This window comes from Girardinichthys multiradiatus, chromosome 3 (assembly GCF_021462225.1).
Source record: "Girardinichthys multiradiatus isolate DD_20200921_A chromosome 3, DD_fGirMul_XY1, whole genome shotgun sequence".
Classification (NCBI taxonomy): domain Eukaryota; kingdom Metazoa; phylum Chordata; class Actinopteri; order Cyprinodontiformes; family Goodeidae; genus Girardinichthys; species Girardinichthys multiradiatus.
In genome coordinates, this window is record NC_061796.1 from 47,056,391 (window position 1) to 47,069,351 (window position 12,961).

Genomic DNA, 12,961 nt, shown 5'->3' on the forward strand with positions numbered 1-12,961 from the left:
CTTCTTCATAATTTCTGCCTGTTCTTCCTCATCCATCTTAACAACCTCTTCCTCCCATTCATCTGAATACCTTCTTTACGCTCATCCTTTGTGTCAACCTCCCTCATCATGGCACCCCACAGATGGAGCTTAAACTGATCAAATAAACGTATTTATCAGCTAACCAAGATATTTTCCATCATTCTTCTGTAAATTATTGCTTTTAGAAAAAGGTTCAGAACAAGAAGTGCATGAAGGAAAAGAGGATTTTACGAAGATGCTGCTGAGGAAATTAAAAACAACTTCTTATCAAATAACAGTATGTAACCAGTTGAGAGTGGAAACTTTTAGTTTCTCTGTATTTTTAGCCTTTTGCACAACGTTTTAGTAACTAAAATACCTCTAAATTCAGATAAGGTTCAAGATAAAATAAAAATAAGACTTCTGTATAATAATGCATAACATTCCACATCAGAGCAGTTTCTTGTCAGATCAGATCATGTCTGTTAGTCCAACACTGAACCTCTGCAGCCATTCTGACTTTTTATGAAGCTTAAACTGAACATTTTTAACTTCTGGGGATGTTAGAAGGTCCAGAAGCTCACAGCCTCTCTGCTGTTGCACCAACCAGAGCACAGGCGTCCCTCTCTACCTTCAGGCATCTCCAACATTTCATCTACTCTATCTGACATGCTGAACTATACTTATACTGCACTTCTTCAGTTGTTCTACTTGTTTAAGGCTCTCTCATTTTGGTTTCCAAGCAGCTGGACCTTCTTATTATAATCCATGAAGATGGTATTTCTCCAACCATTCTGAAGGCCATGCAGGAGCAAAAATCTCATAAAGCCCAGGGAAGTGTTGATGAGGACGACCCTGAAGGTTTGTGAGAAAATATCTCCTTGGAAAGAAAGTATGAAACTTTTGCATAGAGCTGTACTTCACCATGGCCTTGTTTCTGTGGCTGAACTGAACACTTGAGTAACAAACAGCCACTGCAGTCCTTCCATTTTAAATCTTTAACATGATCTCATCTCATCACCATGAAACAAACTGAAACAAAAATCCTGCATAAACACCAGAGAGCCGATAATGATCCATAAGACAGCTGCCCACGTGCACACATCACAAGCATTGCCCACTCACCTTGAAGAGCCAGGAGGGTCAGAGGCAGCAGCAGCATCCTGGCAGAGTTTGGAGGAGAGCTGGAGTCACGAAACACACCAACAAACTCTCCTCAAACTGAACACACACTCAGATCTGCAGCTCGAAGCACCAACACGTCCTGACTGATGGGGGTCTGCAGGAGGAGGAGGAGGATGCTGCTGCTGGGACTCTGGGTGTGGTCAGCCCTCCTCTTCCTCTCTTCCTTATGCAGAGGGGAAGGAGGGCTGAAGATCCTCCTCAAGCACCTGGAAGCCCTGACAGCAGCAGCGGCGGTGTGTTTACCCACAGAGAGTGCCCACTTCCACAGTTACCAGAGGAAACTAGAGGTTTTAGGCTTCAGGCTTGAAGTTTCTGTCTACTGCAGGAAGACTGAAGTGTGAGGCTGATGTGATGGAAGACGCTGAGTCCAAATGTTTCAGGAATAAAACACTCAGATTCCCTTCATGCAGATATGACCTGAGCAGAATAAAAATTGAAAATGAAAACGGTGTGAGGTTTCCTTCTCTCTTTGGCTGTCTGGAGACGTTTTATCTGCTCTTATTGCCTCATGTGAAGTTATTGCTTCTCAGGAACAGTCTGAGCTACAGATCCAACCACTACATGCGTCCTCAGATGAAGCTGCGCTGAAATCTGGGTCAGAGTGCGCTTTAATCACCTGCTGTTTGTGCACAAGAATCTGTGGCTCCGCAGCAGGACAGACGGCTCTGCAGCCCGCTTTCTGTGTCTTCACATAGACAGAAAGATAAATGTCACCTACAAAACAAAGCTGACAAAAAGATGCATAAATCCAGGAAGCTCTCCTCCTTCTGGAGCCTCACCTCCTCCTGAGAGACAAACCTGGCTCTGTCTCCTCCCTGGTTGGCAGCTAGAACTGTCGTTGGGTCAAAGGTGGTCGGCTTCCATCCCGCGGTCCACCAGGAGGACGTGGTGCTGGGAGTCCCTCTGCAGGAAGGTTTACAGAAATCCCTCCTCCTGTAGCTGTTCTCCAGAAGAGACATGCGCTGAGAAATCTGTTCTGGAGCGCAACATTATTTCCTCAGAGTGACGCGCTTAAACTCACACACACAAGGAGAGGAGGACCTCCAGAAGGACGGAGGGATGCTGTGCTCATCAGTCTGTGGGATGGGTGAAGGATGGGGGAGGGGGGTGCAACCAGGAGGGAGGAGGAGGAGGAGGAGGAGGAGGAGGAGAAGGAGGGGGAAGGGATGTGATGCATTGCAGCAGAGACACGGAGAATGAGGAGGAGGAGGAGGGAGAGGTATAGGTGTTGCTATAGTAACAGATTTTCCTATGTGATGTTTCCGTTCCTCCAGCAGCTCCCACATGTTGGAGACACAAACAGGTCCAGATAAAACCACACAAAAAGTTTGGTTAGTATTTTAAATTCTCGATGCAATCATAATATTAAAGCAGTTTTAATTCACCCATTTAAACTATTTGTTGAGAAAGGAGATGAATAAGGAAAGGTCACAGCAGAAAGTGGCTGAGGTATAAGCAAACTGAGCCGCTGCTTAGAGTTTAGGCCAGCAGGAGGCGCCCACGAGGCTATTAAGTGCTTACACAGAAGATAGGTCTCAGGACTTCATATTTGTGCTTAAGTTTACCAAGAAAGATCCGACTTTAAAATTCTCCTAAACATTTTCTGAAAACAGCGATTCCACACAACGTGATGTCTGCCAAGGTCCGGCAGGTTCTGGTGAAGCTGTCTGATACCATCTACAAGGCCTCCTCTGTCTCTGCTGTTCTGACGGACCGTCACATCCTGCTCCTGTGCTGAGCATCAAGAAAGAAAATAAATACTCGTACTGGTTGTCTTCCTCTTCATCCGGGACCACGTCGTGAGGGCAACAGACTCAGTAGAGACACCCTGACATCCCTCTCCCAGATACCTCCTCCAGCTCCTCCGGGGGGAGCCCAATGTGTTCCCAGGCCAGCCGAGAGACATAGTCTCTCCAGCGTGTCCTGGGCTTCCTCCCGGTGGGACGTGCCAGGAACACCTCCCCAGGAAGGCGTCCAGGAGGCATCCGGTATAGATGCCCGAGCCACCTCAACTGGTTCCTCTCGATGTGGAGGAGCAGCAGCTCTACTCCGAGCTCCTCACCCTATCTCTAAGGGAGTGCCCGGCCACCCTACGGAGGAAGCTCATTTCAGCCGCTTATATCCGGGATCTCGTTCTTTCGGTCATGACCCAAAGTTCATGGCCATAGGTGAGGGTAGGAACGTAGACCGACCGGTAAATTGAGAGCTTTGTTTTTTGGCTCAGCTCTCTCTACACCACAACAGACTGGCACAGCGCCCCCATTACTGCGGCAGCCGCACCGATCCGTCTGTCGATCTCCCGCTCCATTCTTCCCTCACTCATGAACAAGACCCCGAGATACTTAAACTCCTCCACTTGAGGCAGGAACTCCCCTCCAACCTGAAGAGGACAAGCCAACCTTTTCTAGTTGAGAACCAGGCCTCGGACTTGGGGGGCTGACCTTCATCCCAGCCTGCTGTAGGTCTTGGCTAGAGGGGGCCAGCAGGACGACATCATCTGCAAAAAGAAGAGACAAAATCCACTGGTCCCCAAACCAAACCCCCTCCGGCGCTTTACTGCGCCTAGAAATCCTGTCCAGAAAAGTTGTGAACAGGACCGGTGACAAAGGGCAGCCCTGCTGGAGTCCAACATGCACCGGGAACAGGTCCGACTTAGTGCCGGCAATGCGGACCAGACTCCTGCTCTGCTCGTACAGAGACCGAATGGCCCCTAATAAAGGGCCCCCGATTCCATACTCCTGGAACACCCCCCACAGGGCATCACTCAAGTCTCTGGATGTTGTGAGGCTGTCATGGTTGACAGGCCTCTTCAACATTGCATGGCAGTAGGGGACAGTGCCTCTGGACTGGCAGACCCGGGGGTGTTCCAACCATAGGGGGATCATACTCCTCAGCCTCCCCGGTAAGGCCTCATCTCCTCTGTTTCCAGCTCGACAAACTGGAAACCATTGGAACCAACTAGATGAAAACTGGATCAAATTCTGCATCACGCTGTGGAAATTCTGTGAAAAACCAATCATCTGCAAACAGTTAGGTTGAACACCAGGAGATGAACTCATGAAGCTGAGTCCACAGAGACATAGCAATGAAACTGATGACAAGAAAATAAATGTAGAAGATCTCTTACATCTTCATCTCAGGTTGTTGTGTTTCCAACTTTCTCATGTGAAGATAAAAAGCAAGGGTATCTGTTAAAGAAAAACAGTTGAAGATCACGAGGTGTATGTTGAACATAAAGAAGAACAACGCTGCCACCATGAGCCCAAATGGCAGAACAGAGGCTGCTTGAGTGATTCAACAGATGATTCTGCAGAGGGGCTTCAGAGGTTTTTCTGACAACATCAGAGAACAACCAGCATCATGAAGACCAAGGACCACAGCAGTAAGGTCAAGGAGAACAATATAGAGAGGATTAAAGCAGGGTTAGGTTCTTCTACAACATCCCAAGCTTTGAACATCTCCCAGAGCCCTGTTCAATCCAACATCTGAAGAGACGTTGGACCAACTGCAGACCTAATAAAGACATGGATGTTCACCTAAACTGACAGGCTGGGCAAGGAGAGCATTTATCAGAGAAGCAGCCAAGAAGACCATGGTAACTCTGGAGGAGCTGCAGATATACCTAGTTCAGGTGGGACGGTGTGTCTTGAAGAACAACACAAGCTCCTGTCCTGTAAATAAAGTGGCAAGAAGAAAGCCACTGTTTGCAGTTTGACGCAGGTCATGCAGGAGACACAGCAAACCTGGAATAAGGAGCTCTGATCAGAGGACATTGAACATTGAACTTTCTGCCCTACATGGAAAACACTTAGGGTGGAGGAAACTGACACGGCACATCACCTGAACACACCATTCTCAAGGTGAAACCACGTGGTGGCAGCATCATGCTGTGGGGATGGTTTTCTCCAGCAGTAACAAGAAAGCTAGTCAGGGTCAGAGTGGATGGGAAGATGGACGGAGCTAAATCCAGGATAATCCTGGAATAAAATCCATTAGATGGTTTGCAGAGAAGAAACAAAGTTTGTAGATGTTCAAAGCTGGTGTAAAGAATCACTGTATTAAAATTCATTTAATTATCTGACACATTTAAGAAACATGTGATAAAAAATCTAAATAAATGTGAACGTTTCCTTGCACTGTACCTGCTACTTTAACCCATACCTAGGACGAAAACTTCAGAAACACAAATAACAAAAATCAGCATAATGTTCAGGTCCAAACTGTAAACAGAAACTGTTGCAGATGCAGAAAAGGTGGAAGGAAGCAGGACAATGAGGAGAAATTATTTACCTAAAAACAAACTGTAAGTGATCAGAAGGATTTAACTAACACACCTGAAGCTTTGTTTCATATTCAAAAATAATTTATTAATCCCAATGGGAAATTAAATGTTGTTGTAGCTCATATTATGAAGGTTTCCTCAAAGAGTCGTTGTAGATACTGATGGCTGTGGGCAGGAAGGATCTTCTGTAGCGCTCCATCTTACAGAAGATCTGAAGAAGCCTCTGACTGAAGACACTCTGTTGTTGTAGGACAGTCTGATGAAGAGGATGCTCAGGGTTCTCCATAATGTTCTTCATTTTATGAAGAATCCTACTTTACACAATGATCTCCAGAGGTTCCAGAGGAGTCCCCAGAACAGAACCAGCCTTCTTTATCAGCTTGTTGAGCTTTTTTAAGTCCCTGGCTCTGATGCTGCTTCCCCAGGAGATGATGGTAGAAGAGATCACACTTTCCACAACAGACTTATAGAAGATATGCAGCATCTTGCTGCAAACACCAAAGGACCTAAGCTTCCTCAAGAAGTACAGTCTGCTCTGTCCCTTCTTGTAGATGGCTTCACAGTTGCATCTCCACTCTAGTCTGTTGTCCAGGTGAACACCGAGGTATTCATACTCCTCCACCACCTCCACTTCTTCTCCCATGATAGAAATAGTTTTTGACTTATTCCTGTTTCTCTTAAAATCTACAATCATCTCCTTTGTTTTAGTCACGTTCAACATGAGATGATTGTTTCCACACCATGCCACAAAGCGGTCCACCACCTTCCTGTACTCAGCTTCTTCTCCATCTCTGATCTACCCCATGACTGCAGAATCATCCGAGTATTTCTGCAGATGACAGAAGTCTGTCTTGTACTGGAAGTCTGAGGTGTACAGAGTGAAAAGGAATGGTGAGAGTACCGTCCCCTGTGGTGCTCCTGTGCTGCTGACCACCTGGTTAGACTCACAACCCTTCAGTCTCACAAACTGTGGTCTGTTTGTCAGGTAGTCTTTGATCCATGTTGGGACCCACAGCCATGGATTTCAACATTAAACTCCGGCACGAGCTCTTCTGGAACATTTCAAAATAAAGTGCATAAATCTTCCGGCACAGCCAGAAAACGGGATAACTGCGGACTTCCTGTGACGCCACTACCCAAATAAAAGCACAGCTGTTGCTATATCTGCCCTCTTTCCACACGACCTCTAGTGGGACCGGTCAGGAGAGGCCCAGCGCGCTAATGTCTTTTGCTGGCAAAAAGACATAAACTCTTCAAACTGGATCCAAGAGTGTCATAAGATCACGCGATCATATGCAAAGTTAAGTATGAGTGAATCACTGTTTGTGTACCTGGTGATTTCATTCATAAAGAGGAAATTAAGGTATATGCATTGCTTGACTTTCTCTCCGAGCCCTGCAGAAGCAAACGGTGTTCAAGAGAAGCTCCTGCAAAGACGCGGTCTCCCAGTCTGGAAGGAAGACAGCAGAGACCGCCTCATCGTGTTAACCCGTGTGGTCAGCGGACAGGACGGGCCGCCCAGCTACAGCTCCGGAGTTAACCCTTTTGTTCACACAGCAAACGCACCTTCAACTGCCCACGAAGCTACCGAGCTAATCGCTGGTTGACTGTGGACGTTTCTTCAAACTTTGCCCCTTGGACAACATTTCCTCACCTTCGTCAGTTGTTAGGTTTGGGCAGATTAACAGTTAGGATGAAATGATCTATGAAGTTTGGTTTTGTTTGTGTGAAACTCGGCTACCTTAGTGCTAGCAGGCTATCTGCAGCACACGTGCCCTGTTTGTGTTTTTAAAGTTAAGACAAACTTTATTTAAAGGGTGATTTTAAACACAGAAGATTGCTCATAATGCTTATGCATTTTAACCTTTTTATTAACCCTGGTATTTTAATATTATTTCAATAAGTAAAGGCAGCTAATGAGACACTGTTGAGAATTAGTCATCCAGAAGGTTGGTTTTATTCAGCAGATCATTATTTAAAATATTATTTTATTAAAATAATATTTTATCTGATCTTACATTGTGAATGGTTGTCTAAATGTTGCTGATTATTGTCTAAGTTGGTTCCAAGACTAATTTAACTTCATTTCCAGATTCTTCAAGATAATCCTTGGTTCTCAAACATAAACATTGCATGGTAATGTTGCATCACTCTTTTGGTCATAATTATCAATCATCTTTAATCAACTTGTTTATATTGTACATAGTCCATTAGTCTTCATTATTCTTTAATTCTGCTTGGTAGTTTAGTTGGATTGTTTTAGCAAAGTAAAGAGTTTGTTGATTGAAATATGTTTGACTTTGAGTTGACTTATTTTTGTTAATAAATTCTTGTATTTCAAGAAATTGTGTGAATTCATTCCATATATGTGCAGAGTTTATGCTGTTCAATAATGTCAGAGCTCGTCTCACACCTTTCTATTGTGTCCTGATACCATCACCTTACTGGGCTGGTATTCACAGGACAACCCTTAACAGACCCAAATATTATTTGATAAAATATTAAATTATTAATATTAAATAATATTCTCAGATTAATAATCACAACATACAGGAGATTGTTGAGGCCTCCACCTGACTCTTCTGGAGTTTCTGACAAAGCAAATCAGGTTGGATTGTATTAAATGTTCTGGAGAAATCAAAGAACATGATCCTCACAGTGCTGCTGGCTTTGTCCAGATGACAGTGGGTTTGTTGAAGCAGGTGTATGAAGGCATCTTCAACTCCAACTCCACAGTGATAAGCAAACTGAAGGAGGTCCTGATGGTTTATTGTTTGCTTACTCAGGTGGGCCAATGAACATGAACATGCTGGGGCCAAAGCAGGAACATCTCTTGAAAACTAATGAAAGACATTAAAGTGAGAAGATTATCAGGTAATGTCAGATGGGCATCGGAGAAAACAGAAATTCAAGCTTGTTGGGATCATTTTGGGAAATCCTTTGCTGACCCAGTGCAGTACAGAACCTGCTTTGATTCAGTAGATCCTGCAGCTATGACGGTTAGATTGATCCCATGGATTTCTGATCAGCTTGTGGAGCTGCTGCAGATGTTTTTGTCTTGCCAGACTGCAGCCTGTGTGGACCCACCGGGCTGTTTGAAGCACATGCTGCACCTGCTACATCCACTGAAATACACTTCAGTTCCAGCTACATTTAGATGTTGTTTTCTGGTTCAAAACCCAATCAGCCATCAAATATCTACATGAGAGTTTCGGTTTAAGTCACCTGTCTGCTGTCGTCTCTGTTACAGGAAAGCAGGAAGCCCCAGTTTGCTGAAATTCTGCAGAAATCAGGCAGCAGAAAGGCGAACAAAATCCAAAACAACTAGAACACAAAATGTTTTGAAGCCAAAAATCTGAGCAATGACAGAAAACACTCAAATGTCAACATAAAGCTCAAATATATACAGTTAGACCCAGAATTATTCATACCCCTGGCAGATCTACATTTATCAATATTTTATTCAACCAAGAAGTTTGTTTCTAGTAGAAAATAAGATCTCCAAAGATAAAAGAACAATATAAAAAGGCCATCTGTTTTAAAAGAAGTATTTATCTGTTTTTATTTACATTTTAAAAAAATAGCACATCAAAAGTGATGTCTACCCTTCTCAATAATGAGTGGAAAAATCTTTAGAGGAATCACAGCAATCCAAGCTGAGCGGCTTTCCGCAGGTCTCCTCTGGTGTTTCAGTGATTTATCTTTGGTGACAAGCTCCAAGTCTTTGAGGGTGGAATACCTCCTTGCCATCACCCTAATCTTTAGCTCCCTCCCACCGTCTTGGCTAGAAGCCTCTGAGTTCATAATGAGATTGCTTCATGAAATCCAAAACCAATTTGGATGTCATCTAGACAATTGTCCTGTTGGAACACCCGACTTTAAACAAGCCATGTGATGCAAACTGCCTCCTCATAGATTCAAGGAAATGAATGAGGTTAGGGTTAGATGTTCACCCAGGAACCACAATGGTTCCAGCCTGCTGTAAAATGGAGGCTCCTGGGACACCAGTTTCACAGTTTCACCGAGACACCAGAAAATATTGTGTGGATTTACACATCTTTTCAACCCATGTATGCTGAATTGCAGAAGATGAATAAAAAAATTTGTGGAAGGATTGCCTCATTCTTTTGAAGATGAAAACCTGTTTCCTCCTGATCAGAATCATCTGATTATTCTAGACGATGTTATTGCTCGAGCCTCAGATGATGAAAACGTGATGAAGGTCTTTACCCAGTTTCGTCACCATCGTAATATGAGTGTTATGATGTTGACTCAGAATGTTTTTCATCAGGGAAAGTTCAGTCGCACTATTAGTTTGAACTGTAATTATATGGTGTTGTTTAAAAACCAGAGAGATAAACTCCAGTTGAATATACTGGCCCGTCAAATGTTTCCATCTCAAAAGGGTCTCTTCTTGGAGAGTTTTGAAGACGCAACGAGAGAAGCTCATGGATATTTAATCATCGATTTTACGCCTACCTGCCCAGAACATTTCAGACTGAGAACGGGGATACTTCCTCAGCTGTGGCCTGCTGTGTACGTACCCAGAACAAAGTAAGTCATCATGTCAGCGCGTATAAAAAGGAATGTCCCATTATTCAGAGCTTTGTACCAGGCCTGTCCACAGAAACGTAAAGATATTCTCGCACACTGCTCTCCCGACTTTATTCAGGCTCTGTGTGAGATTGCTCTAAATATCCTAAAAGGTAACATTAAACTATCTCCATCTCAACACCGGAAATTGAAGAAGCAAAGAAAAATCATCAGATTGTTGGGTGATAAAAGAACCGGAATAAAAACTAAACAGCTGGCTCTCAAAAACCAGGGAGGTGGTTTTATTCTCCACATCTTAACGGCTCTTGCTCCCTTGATAGGTGATCTAGTTGGTGGTATAATCAGGAGATAATGTCTCTCAGAACATCGCAGAAGATGCTTCTCATTTCCCCTCCTCAATTCAAGCGTCTGACCCAGTCAGACACGTCCATCAGACAGACGGCGGAGGAGAATTTGGATGCAGACATGAGAGCGATAATAAATGAGCCCGGTTTGACTTCTTATAAAAAAATCAAGAAATATGATGCACCTTTTCAGAGGTATCTCTCTCTACTCAAGCAAGGTGTGAAAGAAAAACAGCGGGTGAGTTTGACGCAGCAGCGAGACACATCAAGCGAGGTTCCTGAGCATGGGCGGTCCCAAGAAAAACAAGGCCCAGGGCAGGACCAGGCTCCTTCGGATCAGGTTGTTATGGATGAAAAGCCAGGAGCCTGCCAAAGCTTAACTGTAAAAATGCTGAGTACACTTTGAAGAAATTATCTGAAAGAAGTGAGAGGTGGAATTTATGAGGTGAATTTGTATTTAAAGGAAATGTTGTAAAGGGGTCCCACATGATTGACTTGTTGAAAAATCTCATGCTTCCGTTTAAAAAATCTGGAGCACCGCAACCCCAAGGATGGTCAGACTTTCTACATACCTTGTCAGAGGTAAACATCCCCATATCTTCAGTCAATAACCATTATGCTCGTGAAGAATATAGACGGTTAAAAAGAGATGGAGAGGCATCATTTAATGAAAGTGCTGAAGCATTCCCCTCGCATTAAGCAGAGAAGAAAATAACAGATAACTTTCTCCCCATTGGTCGAGATCCGAGCAGGAAGGCCCTACAAATATTACCATGAAGCCAAAAAAGTATCTTCGTAAAACAATGCTACCTCCCCGATGGATCACATTTTCATCATAAACCGTTATAAGAAAAGGAGACGTGTAGCCTATTTCTTTTATTCAATAAAATCTTTATTGATTATATTTTCAAGTCTAGCATCATTCTCTACTTCACACACTAACATATGATGTCATTACACAAATATTAAATCATAAGAAAAACAAACAATGGAAAAAAAAAGACAATTTAAATTCCATAACAATCCTGAAACATCTCCAAGGAGCATGCTCCGTGAGTGAAAAATGTAGAACTTTGATTAATTAAAAGGCAAGGCAAGGTCAAGAACAATGATTAGACAGGCAGGTACGCTGGATATCTACTCACACAATGGCTTTCAAAAATCTGGCACTGTCTGCTTGTCAGAGTCAGTATATATCAGGGCAGACACAGGTGCTTGGCATGACATAGATTGCACTACACAGCAGCAGCCACCAGGTGCATCTAATCTGCTGATTGCAGCCAGGGAGACGGTAGAGCAGACGTACCAGAATCATAACAATTTGCTTTCATTAAAGCTGAAGCCCAATCGAACGGCTGGAGAGACAGAAACTCTTTTGATGAAAAGAGATGCTCCTGATATCCTGAGTTTGAAAGTGGAGTCTCTTGCTGCCATGAGGCAAAAAGAATCGTTGGCTCTTGTAAGTTTAATTTTAAGGTCAACAGAATTTAAAGACCTTGGTTAGGGCCGTTAGTTGTAACAATAGAGTTCAGAGCACCTGCAGTGTCTTTATAAAAAAGACCAGAGCTAAACTGGGTTTTTAAAGAATCCTCAGAAAAGTTTAACAATGTCTCAATCATGGCTCTATATGGATGTGTAGCGCTGGATTGTGAAATCATTCGATCTCCGAGAGTGACGTCACACTGACTGAAGATGGTGTTTAACGGGTAGTTGATGAGCCCTACAGGTGCATCATCTGGCAGGTTTGTTCCATTCTCGTTAGTAATTTTCACTCTGAGATGCAACAGCGTATCGTTGAGATCCAGATACTTTTCTCCGTCTCCCAGAATGAAAAACTCAATCGGCCCTCCATCAGTGATTGCTGATAAAGGCTGGATCTCGGTGTAAATTTTATCTTCAATCGATAGCTGTGTCATCGGGGCAGAAAATAAGTCCAACTCTGCCAGGGTGCACTCTGATGATTTGTTATGTAAAAGAGCCATTATTTAAATATATCAAAACATGCGGATGACTTCCTTCCTCTTCGTTTGTCAGCTCCAACTGATCTCCTTTTTCGCGTTTGTTGTTGTTTTTTAACCGTCCTTAAACGATCACCAGGGGGTCTTGTTCTGGGTCTTTTGGATAAAACCATAATTCCTGAACCTTCTTGACCTTCGGTGTGTGTAGAACCACTCATTTTACTCACGGCTCTACCTATGACATCCGAAGCGATATTTGATGCAGCCGTTTTAAGATGGGGTTTTGCAATAACAAATCCTTTTTTAACCAGAGGGGATACGAAGCGGAATAATTTTGAAAATAATGATCCAATTCCGCGTCCGTACATGACCGGGGCCCCATAAAACCCTGGCAGATTACCGCCTGATTGACTTACATAGTAATTTACAAAGCGATTTGGATCACGTCTCAGACTTAGCTGTGCCATGTTCTCTCTTGCCTACTTGATGCAGTGTTGAAGGACCCGGGTAATATGAATGATAACCAATCAGTCTTAGAGGTTATATATATCTCTGTTTATACAAATAAAATTTATCTCAGGCTACGTTGTGATATCACCGGTCTGAAGTGTCTTCTTACGACGGTCTTTCCGTAGACG

The 12,961-nt window shown here is 43.6% G+C and overlaps 1 protein-coding gene across 4 annotated transcripts in view; it reads right to left on the bottom strand.

The window, feature by feature from the left end:
- The window catches only part of scn1ba (sodium channel, voltage-gated, type I, beta a), a 22,214-nt gene extending 19,954 nt beyond the window's left edge, over positions 1-2,260 (bottom strand). Inside the window, exons 1-3 of one of the 4 annotated variants that reach the window (XM_047361466.1) lie at positions 1,984-2,260; positions 1,802-1,870; positions 1,126-1,602 (exon numbers count right to left, since the gene is read on the bottom strand). In XM_047361466.1, the coding sequence (XP_047217422.1) occupies positions 1,126-1,162 (37 nt within the window). In that variant the 5' untranslated portion in view covers positions 1,163-1,602; positions 1,802-1,870; positions 1,984-2,260. Of the gene's footprint in view, positions 1-1,125 lie in introns of all 4 variants that reach the window. The other 3 variants (XM_047361465.1, XM_047361464.1, XM_047361467.1) reach the window with 3 other exon arrangements.
- Between the last annotated feature and the right edge of the window lie 10,701 nt (positions 2,261-12,961).